This window comes from Diabrotica undecimpunctata, chromosome 7, assembly GCF_040954645.1.
Source record: "Diabrotica undecimpunctata isolate CICGRU chromosome 7, icDiaUnde3, whole genome shotgun sequence".
In the NCBI taxonomy this organism is placed as follows: Eukaryota; Metazoa; Arthropoda; class Insecta; order Coleoptera; family Chrysomelidae; genus Diabrotica; species Diabrotica undecimpunctata.
In genome coordinates, this window is record NC_092809.1 from 90,739,705 (window position 1) to 90,759,248 (window position 19,544).

General features: G+C 32.6%; 3 protein-coding genes across 3 annotated transcripts; all 3 read right to left on the bottom strand.

Annotated features, from left to right (window-relative positions):
- Nucleotides 1-8,529: 8,529 nt before the first annotated feature.
- Nucleotides 8,530-9,510, bottom strand: LOC140446533 (uncharacterized). The gene has a single exon (XM_072539096.1). It carries the CDS (start codon nt 9,508-9,510, stop codon nt 8,530-8,532), a length of 981 nt encoding a protein of 326 aa, XP_072395197.1.
- A 45-nt stretch (nt 9,511-9,555) lies between these two features.
- On the bottom strand, nt 9,556-13,711 carry LOC140446534 (uncharacterized). Its single transcript, XM_072539097.1, has 3 exons — nt 13,260-13,711; nt 12,877-13,205; nt 9,556-12,161 (listed from the first exon to the last, which is right to left on the bottom strand). Exons 1-3 carry the CDS (start codon nt 13,709-13,711, stop codon nt 9,556-9,558), a joined length of 3,387 nt encoding a protein of 1,128 aa, XP_072395198.1.
- A 4,022-nt stretch (nt 13,712-17,733) lies between these two features.
- On the bottom strand, nt 17,734-18,909 carry LOC140446535 (uncharacterized). Its single transcript, XM_072539098.1, has one exon. The coding sequence runs from the start codon at nt 18,907-18,909 to the stop codon at nt 17,734-17,736; it is 1,176 nt and encodes a 391-aa protein (XP_072395199.1).
- Nucleotides 18,910-19,544: the final 635 nt, after the last annotated feature.

A 19,544-nucleotide genomic window follows, 5' to 3' on the forward strand; every position in this document is an offset into this window, starting at 1 on the left:
TTTTTGGGTGATTCTAAATAAGATCTATGTCATTTTTCTCAAAAGTTAATAGTTTTGGAGATATAGGCGATTTAAAATCCGAAAAATACGATACCTAATATGCATTTTCGAGGCTTGAAAAATATGTAAATGAGTATTTTTGAGATTCAAGAGTATCTAAACTAAAGTATCAACATTGATTTTGGTGAGAAATCGGAGCAATATTTTCCGTAGCAGAAAAAGGTGATCTTTTGAATTTGAATTGTTTCCGGCAAAAATGTCCGGCACCCTTCAACCTTCGATTTGTTTAAACGGGGCATTTTTGAATAGGACTCTTCAAAGGACAGAATCAGTTTTTTTTCAAATGGGAGCGGGCTCACAACATCGAATAAATAACAAATTAATTCTTTCAAATTAAAGCTTGTTAATTTTAGTGATTTATAAGAATATTGGACTTATTATTTAGTTTTTACATAAACCATAATATTTTTTTACAATTATCTGTAAATAATGGCTCATTCTGTCAGAAAATTTTAAAAGATTGTCTATCCAGCAATTAAGATAGTCAACTGAAATTTAATTTTTAAACACGGCCTACTGTTAATGCACAAACAGGGTGAATCTTCAATATTTTGCTTCGACTTAGAGATATCTGAAAAAGTTATTCGGAAAAGATGTTCCAAATATTATTATAACCCCACATAACAAAGTTTTATGTCAAAATTCGCACTTTTCCTTTTTTCATTAATTGAAGAGCTTATTTCCAAAGTGTCTTAAATCCAAAATTTCGATTTTTTTAATTTTCTTTTTTTAAACTTTATAGATTTCTTCAAGTCTAGAATAAAGTTATATATACCAAAACAACTTCTTATTTACCATTTAAAAGTGCATATGAAAATTGTAAAATTGTATAATTTGTATGTTAAATTTGTATGAAAATCCTTAAATTCATGGATTTCATTATATGGATTTAAGACACTTTGGAAATAAGCTCTTCAATTGTAGTCAGGATTCTAAAACGGACAGTTGGCTGTCCCGAGATGCATCTTTAGACAGCCAATTGTAGATTTAGGATCGAGATTACAAATAATACTGAAAAACTAAAATTGCGAATTTTGTCATGAAATTTGGTATGTGCGGTTACAATAAGTGGAACAACTTTTCCAAATAAGTTTTTCCGATTTCTCTAACGCGAAGCAAAATATAGAAAATTTACCCTGTTTGTGGATTCGCAGTAAGCCGCGTTTAAAATTTAAATTTCAGATGACTATCTTAAAAAAATGTGAACTATCAACATGTATGACTGTGCAAAATGTCAAATATGTATGTATTTTTGTAGCTGATATAATAGAGGTGTCTTCATCTTAAATGCGACACACTGTATAATAATGAATACTAGTGTTTAAGATGCATCGCGATAGCTGTAAAGAAATTAATTAGAAGGACTGAAAAGAATCGTCAGAGTCTTCTGAAGTCGAATCGTTCCCAGGTTGGATAACTATTGGTGCTATTGCCGGTAAAACAGGATATTCGTTTTCTATTTTTACAACATGAGCTTCGCAATTTTTCCACACATCGCTATTAATGCCACTAATTATTTCTCGAATATTCTCAATGGCCATTGCGCTTAATGTTGGTGACTGATTATATTTTCGCAATCGTTTTTTTACGGTACCCCAAACCATTTCAATTGGATTAAAAATGCAATAGTATGAGGGTAATCGCAAAAGAGTATGGCCGTGCCTGCTGCAAATGGTGTCAATAACGTATTCGTTTTTAAAATTCCGACTTTTGATCATTCTAATTAATTCTTTCTTTACTGGAATCTTTTTAGGAACAGTGATGTTTTTAAGTTGCATAAATTTTAAAATTTCGTCCTTTTTCGTGTTATTATTAGGTATTTTATTTAATATGCGGGAATGATCCGACGCATTATCCATAACAATCACTGAATTCGGCGGAATATATAATTATATTCAGGGAAATCTCTTAATTTTTCACGAATCAGTTCTAAAGTAGGCACTCTATTTTCTTTGTAAAAATTGTAAACTGTTCGCTGAATAACGTCTTTTGCAGCAGTGTCAATCCTACCCAATTTTTTATTTGGTCGCTTTCGTTTTAAGGAATGATCTGTAACTGTGAATAATTTAATAATTGTATATATCGTCTTATACCCGATTTTTTTAATACATGAATTCTCGAAACAATTGCATTATCAATTGTAAACTGTTCGCTGAATAACGTCTTTTGCAGCAGTGTCAATCCTACCCAATTTTTTATTTGGTCGCTTTCGTTTTAAGGAATGATCTGTAACTGTGCCTAATTTAATAATTGTATATATCGTCTTATACCCGATTTTTTTAATACATGAATTCTCGAAACAATTGCATTATCAGCCATCCCAATATTTTCTTTTTTCAAACACTCATACATATTTAAAACTATTCTTTGGGATTGTACGTGCAAATCTTTATTTTTTAATTCGGAGTTGTCATTAACATAATTGTCATTATTTATTGATAACACAGAAGTTGATGCATCTTAAAAAATGCCATCCTAGAAAAATATAATATTACTTATAACTTATATTACTTATACCTTATAATAAGCCTCCGCCTCTGCAAAAGGAAATATTTTAGGGTGTCACATAGCCAGACAAACAGGTGTTCATTAGAATTTACGGCTTTGCACTTCGCTGTTGCCATAATGCATGAGTTTAAAATTAGTGAATATAACCTTAATACCATTATTAATATATCTGCAATTTTTCATGTTTCCAGGTAAGGTATAAAATCAATGAAATTTGGAAAAAAATAATACAATTCTTGAAACCGTTTTTGAGAACTTGGATTCTTAAAAGTTGTCTGATTTCTTAAAAGTCGATCATTATATCTATAAAAGTATTACCGCTAAATTCACCAACAGGGCAACGTCGAACGTTCAAATTCTCTCCAGACTACAATGTTGCCAATATTCGAAAATTACTTAGAATATAAGTAATATATACAAAGTTCACGGTTGCTTTAATTCATTAGTGAAGAGTCCATGAAAATATTAGTACCTAGTTAATTAATTTATATATATATATATATATATATATATATATATATATATATATATATATATATATATATATTTTGAGAATATGTTCATATTATTTTTTAAGAGTGTCGTTCGTTGACTAGCAATTGAATAATAACGAATAGAGAATAGAGAATATTTTTTAAATATAACCTTAGGAATTTTAGGAAATATGTCTGACAACCTTGATTTGAAAGGCGGTCTCTTTGATACCAGAATGAGACATGTTTATGTTGGAAAATTATTAGTGGATGTACTATAACTTTATTTACCTAATAAATTAAAAATAAATAATAAACTAACCTAATTAACACGATCCCAACAAAGTAAAAGCATTGTGTAAAAGTAACCGATAATAATAATTAACTATAAGAATAGAAGAGCAAAGAGAGACAGACCGCTGCGTACCGTTCAATTTCTCGATTCAAAAATACGTTTGAGAATTTACGTTCCACAATCGACTCGTTTCAGTATTGTCCAGTTTTTTTTTTTTAATACAAAAAAAGCCTGCTAATATAAAAAGACAATATGGTTACCTTTATTGAAGTTTATAAATCGCGTGTTGAATGAAATGCGACCAATAAGCACATAAGGTTATTCTGCATCATTTCAAGGAAATTTATTAAAGATCTAAAACTTATTCTACCCGAAATAAATTAAGTATTATAATAATATTCAATATAAAATAAAGAAATAAGAATTCCCGAACAGGGAATAATCTGTGGAACTGTGGATTGATTGGTTGTAAATGAGAATGGCATGTGTTAGAATGTCATCTAACGAATCATTTGGGTTTTGGGCTTGTAAGGTCCTAAGTTTTTCGATAAGAGTTGAATGAAAACGCTCTACAGGAGAGTTTGAGGAGGAATTGTTTACTGTTTTTTTGGATAATTGTGGTGAGAAAAGTAGTGTCTCAATTTATTTAGTATGTAAATGCATGTTTTGTCGGTGAGCTTATAGCACTAACCGTATTTAGAAAAGGAATCTATTATTGTGAGATACAGGTTTTTATTGCAGTGAAATAGATCGGTATGTAATATATTAAAAGGTTTTATTAAATTGGGGAAGTTTGTAAGGACGTCGTTCGTATTTATTTTTTAGGCAAATTTCACATTTATTGATAAAATTCGAAATAGTAGTTGTCTGCATTGAGGGCCAATAAAATTTTTGTTTTCAGTGTTTGTACGTTTCAATTATTCCGTTGTGGTTTTCTACGTGATATTTCTTTATACACTCTATTTGATTGATTTGATTGAGTTGATTTTTCTCTCTATGCCCTGAAGTAGTATATTGCAAAATAAATATATGCTTTGACTGTGGAATTTATTTTTTCTTTACAATAGTTACAGATAAAAGGTCTAAATTTGTGAGGGATTGTCATTGCAAATTTTTAGTTTGGTCTAAGGATATTTTGGAAAGTATTCGCTATTTCTGTTTTCCAATTATTTGTCAAAGTGACAGTGTAACGGTGTTTGTTAAAAATTCTTTTGTATTTTATTTCAAAATTATTTGACTCTGGTTTAAAAATAATTTGGTTTGAGGATAAATTAATTGGTTCAGGTGAAATCTCTATTCCTGTGATAGGGTTCTCAACTGATGTATGTTGTGTGTTAGTACTGTTTTGTAAGTTGTCAAATTCGGCAAGGAAATCGTCAATGTCAAAATTGTCTGGTGGTTCAGCACATTCTGAACTAGAGCTTAGGGCATTTATTTGGACTCGGCTAAGAGCATCAGGTACTTGATTCTCTTTGCCTTTTTTATATTTGACTTCAAAATCATATTCTTCTAGTTTAAGTCTCCATCGGGCTAATCTAGAAGTGGGGTCTTTAATTTTGTAGATCCATACGAGAGGATTGTGATCTGTTTCTACAGTGAACTTTTGATTGTATAGATACATACGGAAGTGTTTACACGAATCTAGTATGGCTAAAAGTTCTTTTCCGATCGTGGAGTAGTTTTGTTATGCGGAATTAAGAGTTAGAGAATAGTAGGCAATAGGTGGTTGTCTTGAGATAATACTGATCCTATAGCTATATTAGAGGCGTCTGTAGTCAGTACAAAACGCTTTTCGAAGTCTGGATATTGTAGAACTGGGGAATTAGTTAACAATTGTTTGCATTTTGCAAAACATTCCAAATAATTTGGATTGGTAGGGTCAATAGTTGCTCCATTTCGAGTACATTTCGAAAATGGGGACGTTATTTTTGCAAAGTTGGGTATGAATCTTCGGTAGTAACCGATTAATCCAAGAAATGATTTAATTTCTTTTACTGTTTTTGGTAGAGGGTATTTTTGTATCGTTTCTATTTTCGCTGGGTTAGGTTTGATTCCTTCGGTTGTCACTACGTGACCTAAAATAAAACTTCTTTTGTGAGGAACTCGGATTTGTCTAACTGAATTTTTAAATTATTTTTTCTGAAAGTGTCAAAAATAGTTGCAATATGAACTAAGTATTCCTGCAGTAACTTAGAAAAAATAATGACATCGTCCATGTAGATGAAGCAAAATTTATGAATAAAGGTCCTAAGAATATTGTCCATTAACTTTTCGAATGTCGCTGGGCTATTCTTTAAACCAAAGGGCATACGTAAAAATTCAAAGTGAGCATGCGGTACTGAAAAGGCTGTTTTTCGAATAGAATCCGGATGAACTTCAATCTGATGGAAACCTTGAGCTAAATCTAATGTTGTGAAATAACTGGTTTTTCCTAAGTTATTCAGTATCTCATCTATCTGAGGAAGTGGGTAACCATCACTTTCAGTATGATCATTGAGCTCCCTGTAGTCAATTACTAACCTAAATTTTTTCTGACCTGAGGCATCAGTTTTTTTGGTACTATCCAAACTGGAGCTGAGTAGGGTGAAATTGACGGTCGAATTATCTTATTATCTAATAAATTATTTATTTGTTTTTTGATTTCTTCCTGCATTGCTTTGGGATGCCGAAATCCCTTTACATAAATCGGATTTTCGTCCTTCGTTTTGATTTCGTGTCTAACAGTTGACGTAAAAGTTAAATTTTTGTTTTCGTCGTAAAATACATCCTTATATTTCTTACAAAGATTTATAATTTTATACTTTTCTTCGTTGTTTAAGTGCGAAGTTCGTATTTTATTTTCATTAAAATGTGTGGGAGTTTTTGCGATTTCGTAATTACAAAAGTTCTCGACTTCAATTCTTTTATCAAATTTCATTGGAAATGCTAGGTCTATAATTTCTATGAAACCATTTTTTGCAACGTGAATGGAATTGGGAATTTTAAAACCTTGAAATTGTCTTTCACGCAATATAACTTCGCCGTTATAAATGTTTACGGGAATTTTCTAATATAATGTTTGGAATGGAATGCTGACATGAAGATTCTCAAAGGTTAAAATATGATTTGCGTAGTTAATAGTGGCATTGAACCTCTTTAAGTCGTAATTACCTAGTAGGATTTCAAAGTGCTGACTGAAGTGGGCGATTTTTACGTCGAATGTTTGAGGAATTCCATATTCTAGAAATAGTGGCGTCTTAATGTTTAATTCATGTTTAGAAGTAATTTTCATTGATGTTAGCGAAAAAGGTTTTCGATAAATATGTTTTTTATCAAATAGACTAAGAGCTCGCGGATTTATAATTGAATGGGATCCGCCGGTGTCAATCAAAATGCGTAGATGTGTTTTGGGTGTGACGAAGCAGGGTAACCCAGGGGAACTTTATATATTACGTAGGTTTATACAGGGAGTGGATGCTCGTCTAACGGAATGGCTTGAAAATCCTGGTGATTTTCATCAGTTAAATAGGGCTCTAGTCCGGGATAATAATTTTCGAAATCGGTTTTAAAATATTGGATATCATTCGAGTCTATATTACAATTGTGGCTTCTATTAGTTGTGATTGTCATGGGCTGATGGTTTCTGGTTGTGGTAGTTTGAACACCGCTCATTGGAGTGGCAAAATTTGGTTGGGGTCGAGGAGCTTTGTATTTGTTTAATCTTTGTTGGGCATTTTTCGGGACATTGTTCCCTTTATAATTTCGTTGGAAAGATTGATTTTGTTTGTAAGACCCGAAGTTTTGTCTTTGAGAAAAATTGTAGTTCTGTTGTGGACTGAAGTTAAAGTTAGGCTCTGTGTTACGGAAAGGTGTGTTATGAGTCGAAGGTCTCGCATAGTTTGAGTGCGTAGGTTGTAAGTTTGAGTGTGTGGGTTGGAAGTTTGTGGATCTTTGATTATTTGAAGATTGATAGGGTTTATTTTTCATTGGGGGCTTTTTGTTTTGTTGACTCTTAAGGAAGTTCATGTATTGTTGCTGATATTTGTGGTTATCGTATGCAATACACATTTGGAGGACTTCCTCTAGGGAATTTAGTTTAAAATGCAATAAGTATTCGCAATAAGGCTCATTGATTCCAGTACAGAAGGTCTTAAGGGCAATGTTTTTAAAGTATGGGGTCTTGAAAGTTACTGTTGCAAGATTGTCGTTTAGGGTGATGTGTTGGAATAAGTCATTCAGATTTTTAGTTATTCTTTGATGATAAGTGTCGTAGGATTCGCTATGTTTTTGGACAGTGGTGGATAATTGTGTTACTAATATGTCTTCGGAACGTCTGTCTCCGTATTTGGTTAATAAAGCTGGACGAATCTCTATCCAATTGGTTTTATCAGAATAATTTAGGAAATTTCTAGGATCTCCTTTAATTCGAGATACGATGTGGGAATTTAAGATAAACTCTTGGGATGGATTTAAGTCTTGGGTGCCTAAGAAAACTATTAAATTATTTACTGCTTTGATAAAGGTGGAGAGGTTGTCTCCAGAAGAGAATTCGGGCAGAGTTAAGCAAAGGCTAGCAATATCGTTATTGGTTATCGGCATTTTGGAATGTAATTTAGATGCAGGCTTAGATTTAGAGGTTTGTAGATTTTTTTTATTTTCAAATTCAAATCATCGAATAGTAAACTTAAATTTTCTATACTATTTTGGGAAATCATTCAATGTACTCATAAAATATATGCAAACATGTAAAATATAAATGCAAATATATATATATAAAAATTCGTAGAAGTAAAAATGTTTCAAATAATATAAAATGCTCAAACAATTGTTTGTTTTGTTCTTTTTCTTAGATATGATCTGATGATTTATCTATTCGTAATGTGAAAAATTCTTATAATAAAATTATACAAAATGAATTTCAAGATCTGACTTTTTTATTCTCCCTTGACACACACAGAGATGATACAGATAAATTATTAGTTGCTATTGGCAACCTTGACATTTCCCCTTTTTAATAATTATGCAGCCACTATCTTGAACATGCCCCCCACCTTGAAAGGATCGCTTTCAATTCAACAGGTAAGCAAGTAAATGAGGAAATGCATTACATGCAATAAAAAATAAACAAATACATCTTCAATAATTATTATAAACTTTTAAGTTTAAAAATCAAACAAATGTTCTTTAACTAAGACGCATTAACAGTTCTAGAACTTAAGACGTGATTGCACCTTCACTTTGATCACTAGGAACCGGAAGTGGACAAATGTTTGTAACAGCTCGCTTTATAAGTCCTTTTGAAGTTCTTATGGTAACCACTCGTGTAACTCCATCAGCGCCGGGATGCAAAACTTCTACGCGCCCAAGACACCAGTTTAAAGGAGGTAAATTTCTTTCTTTGATGAGGACGAGTGTGTCAGTCTGAATTTTAGATTGGTTGACTTTCCATTTCTTCCGTTCTTGCAATTCGGAGATGTATTCCAGAGACCAACGTTTCCAAAAATGACGGCGAAGTTGCTGCAACTGCTGGAATCTAGACAAACTGGTAATGGATGAGTTTGATAGATTTATTTCTGGAACAAAATCCATGGCTCTTCCAATGAGGAAGTGAGCTGGTGTCAAAGGCAAAAGATCAGAAGGGTTAGAAGACAAGGCACTCAAAGGACGAGAATTTAATACTCCTTCAATCTGAGTTAGTAATGTAACAAATCTTTCATAATCTAATTTCGTATCTGTCATAACTCGTTTGAGGTTAGCCTTCACCGATTTGACTCCAGCCTCCCAGAGACCGCCAAAATGAGGAGAATGAGCCGGTATGAACTTCCAATTTATATCAGATTTAGCACACATATCAGGGAATTTATTACCATTGGTTTTCAAAAATTTACCCAATTCCAACAAAGAATTGTTGGCACCCACAAATGTGGTTCCGTTATCACTCATCATCTGACATGGTTTGCCCCTTCTAGCTATAAATCGTTTTATTGCCGCCATAAAGGCTTCGGTGGAAAGATCCGTTACCACCTCTAAATGAATGGCCTTTGTCGATAGGCAAACAAATAAACTAATATAACCTTTATATGAAGAAGCACCCCTATGACGACTAGTTCTGAGGGCAAATGGACCAGCATAATCAACTCCTGTAACAGCAAATGGAAATGAGGGGGTGGCTCTTGATTGGGGAAGATCTCCCATGATGGGATTAACTTGATCGGGATTGAAGCGAAAGCAACGCAAGCCTTAGCGAACCGTTCTCCTAGCCAATGATTTTCCATGTAAAGGCCAATATTTCTCACGCACGTGAGCTAGGAGATGTTGAGGTCCTGCATGGCACAGCTTGAAATGCTCTTGACGGAAAAATAGAATAGTAAACTTATGATTAGATTGAATTAGAATAGGATGTTTCTTTTGATAAGAAAAGTTTGAATTACTTAATCTACCACCGACCCTGAGTAATCCTTCTGGATCTAAAAAGGGATTAAGTGATAAGATTCTGCTTTTAGAAGAAACTGCATTACCTCTTCTTAAGCACTGAATCTCAGATGGGAAACCTTCAGCTTGTACCAACTTAACTAGAGTAAGGGTAGAATTGTTAATCTCCTGCGTGGTTAAATGCCCCAAAACACGAGTGGCCTTGTTCTTTCGTTGAGAATTGTAGTAGAAACGCAAAGAGTAAGCCACTGACCTTACCAAGGTTGAAAAACTCAAATATTTTTCAAAATCAAATAATGGAGTAGACGAAACTATCATAAATTGGTTGCTAATAGTTTTAAACTCTGGAAGTTTTTCTTTACCAAAAGATACTTGAACTGACCAAGTTTCAGGAGAATCTAGCAAGAATGATGGGCCGTGCCACCAAAATGAACAAGAGCTTAGAACCTGAGGTTCAATTCCTCGAGAGAGTAAATCAGCAGGGTTACAATCCGTAGGTACATGTCTCCAATTTTCGGGATCTGTGTTGGACTGAATTTCTGAAACACGATTACCAACGAAAGTTTTTAGTACATGTGACGAAGTTTTTATCCAGCCCAAGGTAATGGTTGAGTCAGACCACAGAAAAATCTTATTGAACTGAATATTCAAAGAAGTAATAACCATTTTAGAAAGACGTGATAAGATCAAAGCTCCGCTAAGTTCCAGGCGAGGTATGCTCAGCTTCTTTACAGGTGCTACTTTGCTTTTAGCACAAAGTAAATTTATAAAAATGTTACCCTTTTTATCAACACTGCGAATATATATGGCTGCGCCATAAGCAACTTCGCTTGCGTCACAGAATCCGTGCATTTCAATAAGAACAGAATTAGGGAGAACTACATTTCTTTGAATTTGCAATTTATTCAACTCATGCAACTGATCTCTGAAAGATAACCACTCAGACTGAATATGCAATGGCACTCCTTCATCCCAGTCTAACTTCTCTAACCAAAGGAGTTGCATAAGGATTTTGACTTTAATGATTGATGGACTTAAGAGACCTAAAGGGTCGAATATTTGAGCAATACCAGAAAGTATTGATCTTTTAGTGATAATTTTGGGAGTAACATTTGAATCAATAGAATAGGACAATGAATCTAAACTAGGGCACCATTGTAACCCAAGTGTCTTTGTGTTTTCATTGGCACCAAAAAGGAAGGGAGTGTCTAATGAAATAGATTCCTGGATGGACTTAAGAAATGAAGAATTGTTTGAGGTCCACTTTCTAAGTGGAAAGCAACCTTTTGAAAGAATTTCAGAGACTTGTTTACAATTAAGGATTAAGTCCTCTAACGTATCAGAACCAGTTAACAAGTCGTCAACATAGAAGTCTTCAGCTATGATTTTAGAAGCTTGAGGGAATGTATCAGAATGCTCTAATGATAGCTGATAGAGACATCTAGTGGCTAGATAACTACTTGACGTAGAGCCATAAGTAACTGTATTTAATTCATATGAATGAAGAGGATCTTTCGGATGATTTCTCCATAAGATTCTTTGGAGACACCGTTGAGTATCATCAATAAGAATTTGGCGGTACATTTTGGCAATGTCCGCAGATGCAACAAATGGATACCTTCTAAATCTCAACAGGATAGATATCAAATCATTCTGCATGATGGGACCTACCATCTGAAGATCGTTGAGCGAATGACCAGATGATGACGGACAGGAACCATCGAACACTACTCTGAGTTTTGTAGTGAGACTGTCCTGCTTCATCACCCCGTGATGAGGAAAGTAATAACTATGTACTGGCAAAGTACAATCAGTAACTCTTGACATGTGGCCTAAAGACAAGTATTCCTCCATAAATGCAACATACTGCTCCTTCATGATAGGATCATTAAGAAGCCTTTTTTCTAAGCTATAGAACCTTCTTTGAGCTATTGATCTGGATTCTCCCAAAGAGTCAACCTGTGACTTAAAAGGAATGGACACAATGAACCGACCATCCAAATTTCTCCTAAAGGTTGATTTGAAGTGCTCCTCGCACAATAACTCTTCTGGAGACTGAAGTTTAGTACCTGAGCACTCCTCAATCTCCCAAAGCCTAGAAAGGTCGTCAGTTTCGATATTGTGTGATAATCCACATATGGTAGATTGCTGACTATTCACCCTGGTATTTATTAAAGGACCAGAAATGATCCACCCTAATCTAGTTTTCTGAAGTATGGGTTTTTCAGGACCTAACTTGACCTGACCCACACATAGCAGGTCCCAAAAAATACTAGCACTGATCAGAATATTTACTTCCGAAGGAGTATGAAAATTTGGGTCTGATAAACGAATATTTGCAGGTATGGGCAACGAAGATGCATCAATTTGACAAACTGGAAGTTGTCCACATATTTGTGGAATGATTAAACACTCTAGGGGGAAAGAATATATAGATTGTAAAGAGTTAATAACAACATTACATTTGTGATCTATTTTAGAAGAAACATGAGCGATACCCACTACAGAAATGTTAACCTGCTCCCTTGAAATACCCAGCAAATCAACTAAACTTGATGTGATAAAATTAGATTAAGCTCCACTATCTAAAAGAGCTCTACAATTATGAGCAACCCCTAAATGGTCACGAACTTGGACAACAACCGTTGATAGAAGGATTTGTTGATTTTGAGAAGTATTAGAAAGTGTCTGAGGGCTACTCTGAGAAGCAACTACTTGATCATTAAACTGAGACAATGGATTTAGTGGATTTTCAATAAATTCATGGAGAAGAGTATGATGTTTCTGGTTACATTTCTTACATTCGCCATATTTGCACGTAGCTTGTTGATGTCCAGAATGCAGACAATTCAAGCATAATTTAAATCTACGTACTTTATTGATACGGGCAGGAATGTCTAATGAATGAAATTGACTACAGTGAACCAGGTTTGTGTTGCTGGTTGCATAAAGGACAAGAAAGAAAAGAAGATTTTGTACTTACAAGAGCCTTAGTACTGTTGTGTCTGAATTTGACATGATTATTGACAGAAGTCCCTTGAATATTGGGTTTATTTAGATTATATCTTTCTAGAGTATCTGCCTTCGTTTTTAGGAAATATATGAGGTCCGAAACTTGACTGACTTTACCATTGTTGGCCTTCTCCCATTCTTTCACAGATTCAGAATCTAATTTTTCCAAAAGAATATATTTGAGAAGGGCATCCCAATGTTCGACTGATTGTTTTAATGCCTCCAAAGCTCTAAGATTGCTACAAAATTTATCAATTAAATTTCTGATTGAAAATGAACCTTCTTTATTGATTGCCTTTAAATTGAAGATGGCTTTAATATGGTTATGCAACAACAATTCCTTGTTAGAATATCTCTCAACCAAAAGATTCCATGTAACAGTAAAATTAGAAGCAGAGAGAGGTATAGAAGCAATGACTCTCTCAGCAGAACCTGTTATGCATGCTCTTAAATAATATAATTTTTGTATTTCAGATATACTATTATTTTTTATAACTAACGAATCAAATAAGTCATGAAAATCTAACCATTCTTCTATGTTGCCACTGAATTTTGGCAATTCAATAGAAGGAAGTTTTATATTGGAGGTTGTATATGTATGATTGGATGCAAAATGTTCACTAGTAGGACTAGATGTACTGGAGGCACTAGCTGAGGTTGTTGTCAACAGTTGTTTTGCCTTAATTATAACTGAATAAAATGAGGTTTCGAACGTTTCTCTGTAATTTATTTCTTCCTCAGTTATTGCGTCCAGTAAACTTTCTATTTTTAATTGGGTTTCTTGATATTGAGTATGAATACTATTCGCGTTTTCGATGCGCAATTCAATTTCAGCGCGAGTTGGCTCATTCATCTCACCTTGGGTTGAGTCCCTATCAATGAATTTAATAAATGAGGTTAATCGCGCTTTAAGAGATGCTCTTATCTTTTTTAACGTAAGCAAATCCCCCATTTTAATTCAAATTTAAATGTTTTAACTATTATGTGTTAAAGTAAACTAACAATGAACAATAAATTTCAAGATTGAAGAAGTCTAAGTTAGGAAATTGAAATGAAAGGCAGATAAGTAAGAAACAAAAGCTCACTTCCCTGATTTTTGATAATTCGATGTCCCGTCCAGTGAAATCGTCAGTATGTGTTCAATCGGATTGTATACTTGACTTGAAGCCTGGGGCAAAGGAGCACTCGATGTATTTCTGCGACTGTCTCGTTCAACGTTGTCGGCTGATCTTGTAGGTTGTATGGCGTGGAATAGCACAAATATCCGGCTCGAAGGACCAATGTTTGTTTTGTTCTTTTTTTTAGATATGATCTGATGATTTATCTATTCGTAATGTGAAAAATTCTTATAATAAAATTATACAAAATGAATTTCAAGATCTGACTTTTTTATTCTCCCTTGACACACACAGAGATGATACAGATAAATTATTAGTTGCTATTGACAACCTTGACATTTCCCCTTTTTAATAATTATGCAGCCACTATCTTGAACACAATGGTAAAGAAAGGAAAAAACTTACGCAAGGATCGTGTTTGATTTTAAATACATTTTTCTCTTGGTTCTTCAGGATTAAATCGAACTATTCTAGACCAGGAAACGATTAAGTTTCTGTATGAAAAATCCTGTGGTTCGCAGAGACAGAAATGTTTCTGCTACGTTGATTTCTCAAAAAAATCTTTATTTCGAAAATTAAGTTACAATTTTTGAATATTTTACAAACTACTACATTTGATGATTTAAAATTGACTATTGAAACATAAAAATTACAATAATAATAAAAATATTGATTATATATATATATATATATATATATATATATATATATATATATATATACATATACATTTATACATATATATATATATATATATATATATATATATATTTATATATATATATATTTATATATATATATATATATATATATATATATATATATATATATATATATATATATATATATGTTCCTAGAGCGTTGAGCTAGGAATTGAATACTAAATAAGGCTTCTCTTATTGCGAACCTCCACGAAATCCAAATTCCCATAGGATTCAATTTTTTATAAATTCTACTAATAATCACCTTTAAAAATATTTTTAAAACATGGCTTATTAGCCAATTATCAATGTGATAAACGTAGATTTCAGCCATCAATTGTAATTTTTCCGCTTTGGTAAATCAGATTATAATAAACGTAAAAGCTGTGTGTGTGTGTTTTCTTTTATGGCACTGGAACTAAGCCAATTAGCCAGAACAAATGTGTAAAGCGTAAAAGCTATTACTGGAGCATACTGAAGTGGATGAGATCAAAAACTGCTAAAAATGAATTGCTTAAACTACACACAACTAGAAAAGTACATCGAACTAAGGGTAAATAATGTGTGGGTAAATAATATAGTGTAATTCCAGATGAAACTGATAAACAAGGAAAAACCACAAATATTAGAAGACGCAAATAAAACATCGATTGGAATAAAAGGCTGGATACATTGAGCGAAAAAAGAGTGCACATCGCGTGAATCCAAAAGAACAAACATTGGATGTCAAGGAAAACCTTAGAATTAGCGGGAAAAAGGAGAGTTATGCTAAAATATACCACAAAAACAGAAAACAACACTCAAGAAAATAGGGAAGCTAAGAAGGAAAATAATTATCTAATATAAATATAGGTTATAATACAAGATCTCACTACAAAATCACTACGTTCTTAACGTAGTTAACCAAACTCACATTTTTTCATACATTTAAAATTAGCAGAATACATTGATTTGATAATAGGTTGCTAGGCAAAAATGGTCGCATATATACTGCGCGGCATAAGTAGCGGATATTGTCAATATAATGGTTATGGTACCTACTACATTATGCATCAATTATTTGTAAGTAAACAATTCAAAATTACTATACTTTAAAAAAAAAAACGTGAAAATTAGAGACCTTATAAAGAGAATCAGAGTAGATATTCTATACCATTCCTGGTGCAAAATGTGGTGGGGGAAACCGGTTTTAATCAAGGTCAATCAAGTTCAAGGTCACGCGAAGGTTACGTTCAAGGTGACGTAAAGGTCAAATTAAAGGTCCTATTAAAATCAAGTTCAAGGTCACGAGAAGATCAAGATCAAGGTCATGTGAATGTCAAGGCCGCGTAAAGGTCAAGGCCACGCAAAGGTTAAGGTCGAGGTCAAGGTCAAATTAAAGGCCCTGTTAAGGTCAAGTTCAAGGTCAAGTTCAAGGTCACGTGAATGACATTAAAGGTCATGTCATGATCTAGTTCCAAGTCAGGGTGACAGTCAAGGTTAGGATAGGTTATTAGTATAATAAAACTCTTTTTAAAAAAATAATACCTTCTTAATTATTGATTACACTGTTATACATGTTTTTTAAATTTTCAAGCGCAGACTTACATAAATGACAACTGGATTGGGCCGGTGCTGTACCTTCAAGTTCTGTTCTCCACTCGGGACGATTAAAATGTACAAAACATGGCAGACGAGTCTGAACTTCAAAATCTTGAACTGCTTTTGTGGGTAATTTATACCAAGATCGAAGTAATTCCAACGGTTCCACACATTTTCTAAAGTATGGTAGGGTAAAGTTTTCTAATTCTGCTTCAGTAAACTTGTACAAAGGTTTTCTCGGATGTTGAGCCATTAATTTAGCTTTGTGACAACACTCCATTGCTATTAACCTGTTAATGTTCTTAAACATCAAATGTACTTACTTTTTATTTATGTAAATCAAGGTCACCTCTACTCAGCAACTAAGGCATGCGCAGTGTTTAAAATGTAAACTACATAAATTAAGGATTGTAAAAGTGATCTTTAGTAACATTTAGTTCGTCGTAATATAAGTTAAACAGTAAATAATTTTCAGTAGATTAGTAAAATTTTGTTCGTCGTGAGATCAGAAAGGTAATAAATATTTTTCAATCAATATTGTTGCTAACATTATTAATTTTAGACTTTAGTCATGGATGCGTGTTTAGATGGTACAAAAACTCTCAACTTAGCTGAAGCTGTCCGAAATTTGCAGTGGGTTTTTAATGAAAAGGCATACGATTTTGAATACGAAGCTGAACGAGCTACCATAACGCTAAGCATAAGCATAAGCATAAGCTAATCTAGGGCTGACCGATTTTTTACATCAACTCAAAGATGTTCTACCCAAACACTGTTTTGAAGATGAGGGGGTAGATACTGTAAATTAATGTAAATACAATAAATAATATATTTTATTTTGTAGTTTTCATTCCAACACAACATATCGTTTAAACAAGAATTGGAGGAATTTATGAAAAAAATTAAAGAACTAAAAGAAAAAATAAAACAATTCGAAAACAAGCAAATAATGTTTAAATCATTTAGTAAACTACACTTAAGTAAATTTCGCAGAAAAATTAAACCGTATACTATGTAATTTTTGTTTGAATAAATGATTTTAGTACTAATTGGTTGTTTGTTTTACAATATTTATAACTAAGAAATAAAACAAAAATAATGTAATATATATTTTTATTTTTGCATTAAAAAAGTATTATACAACCAAAATACATTAGATAAAGCACAAATACATTTTTCACTATTATGATAAAAACAAGCAGGTTCCTTAACTTCTAATGATGGTTGTTCATCCAATTCGTATAAAGGAACAGTAATGTATTTTTTTAAATAATTTTTCTTTTCCAAACCTTTGACGTAAACTGCATTAGCGTTTTGTGTAATATCCTTTAAAATATTTGCCAAATGATAAAGGGGTGTAAAACCAAAATTCCAATCAATGCAGTGATGATTTCTTGTTAACCAAGTTGCCTGTCTGTGTAAATCGGAAGACAACATTCTAATGGGAAACGGAGACTTGAATACATAATGACAAATTTGTGTTCCATTAAAAGCAGCAAGTTCTTTCACTACAAATTTGTTATTTTCTATCTTAAACCCTTTTATTGCTGTCTCACAATTTTAGTTAAAGGATTTTAAGAGAATTCTTTTTCATGTAATATCAAGCAATAAGCGGAAACATTGTTTCCTACAGATTTACTAGTTTCAAATTCTATTCTCAAAACAACAGAGCCACTTTGAATTATTTCTTTTTGTCTTGAACAATCAGTATGTACTATAGGGGCATTCTTTTTAAATTCTTCTGGACTAAATATTGGTTGATTAGTTTGAATATGATAATAAGATTCTTGGAAATTGGCAAACATCTCATACAACGTTGCAAAACGGTTGGTGTCAAAATCTAAGTTGAGATCTTGATAAGGATATCGCTCCGAATTAAGAAACATACGGATATTTGTTAGATTGCAGTGATCAAATTTACTCATATCTTTCAGCATTTTTCCTTTTCGACCATCATGGAAAGCTACTACAATGTGTCGAGGACTTTCTAGCTTTGTAGTTGTTTTTACTGGCCAAGTATGACGTGTTGAATTATTTAAAGTGGGATACTCAACCAATTCCCAACTTCTAAATTTAATAGGTAGTTCTACGTTACTAGGAACTATTTTGTTTAATCGCAATTGTTCGTTAATATTGGGTAAAATATGAGGTACATTCCAATATAGTTTATTAATTGCAATTTTTGGTTTTTCTGCTTCATCTGTAGCAATAATAGCATCAATATCATCTTTATCTCGTATTAAGACTAATTCTTGTCTCATGTTTATTATAATTTTTTGAAAATCTTCGAAAAATCCGGACCAAATTTTTAACGGTATGCATACGTTAAAATTCCCATGGTTATCAATTACCAGTTTATCACCTTTTGGAAACCATCCAGCATTTTGTAAGAGTTTACTTTGATTTTCATTAAGAGACAAATAATTTTTCAAAGTCGAAATTAAACCAATATTTCGTACAGAATCAATTATAACACCGTTTAACTCATACCTTAATTCTCTAAATAAATATGATATACCGTTATTAATAAATTGAAATTTTGTTGGAACTTGATTTTTATCGGTTAACATTTGACCTTCAATGTAAATATAACTGTTACATGGTAAAGTATAGGCGTCTAGATCTTGGATAGGAATTCTAATTTCATCATTATAGTTTAAATTTGATGTATATGGTTGATAAGTGTGATACTGATAATCTTCAATAGTTGTATCGCTAAAAGGTTGACCCAACACATGTAACATTTCCATTATATTAAAACTTGATAACCAAGTGATTTCAAAAATTTACGATTTTGAGATGTTAACAGCTTAGATGTTATCCTTCTACTAATTGTTTTAATGAGATGACGTCTTTTATAGGAATGTTTGGGATAATTACTTTGATGAAACTGCAAAACCATTTTACTCAATTTTTTTAAGATGTAGCCGAACAGTAATTGTCTCTTTATTAAAATTAACTAAATTTCCTTGTTGATCTAAAACTCGAACAGTTATGTTGCTTATCGTCTTGTTGCTTACAGGATAATACAAGATGGTTAACGGTTGCTCGACTATTTTATACCCATTAGGAACTTGAGAAAAAAATTGATAAATAATATGCACAGCCTTTCCATTTAAGAAAGATCCAACAGCAATATTACAATCAATACAGATAGTATTAACTTTTAAAATATTTACCACATTCGTGGATATATGAAGTTTATTTGGTGTTAGTTTCTCTTTCGAAACCTAGTAAACTTCCTATAGAATTATCAACATCAAAATTAATCCAATCACTACTTTTAATACTAATTCTATTTGTATTTATATCGGGTTTCATACTAATTATGCTAGCGGTTTGAATCATTTCATTTTTAATAATTTTAATAATATCATCAACTTCG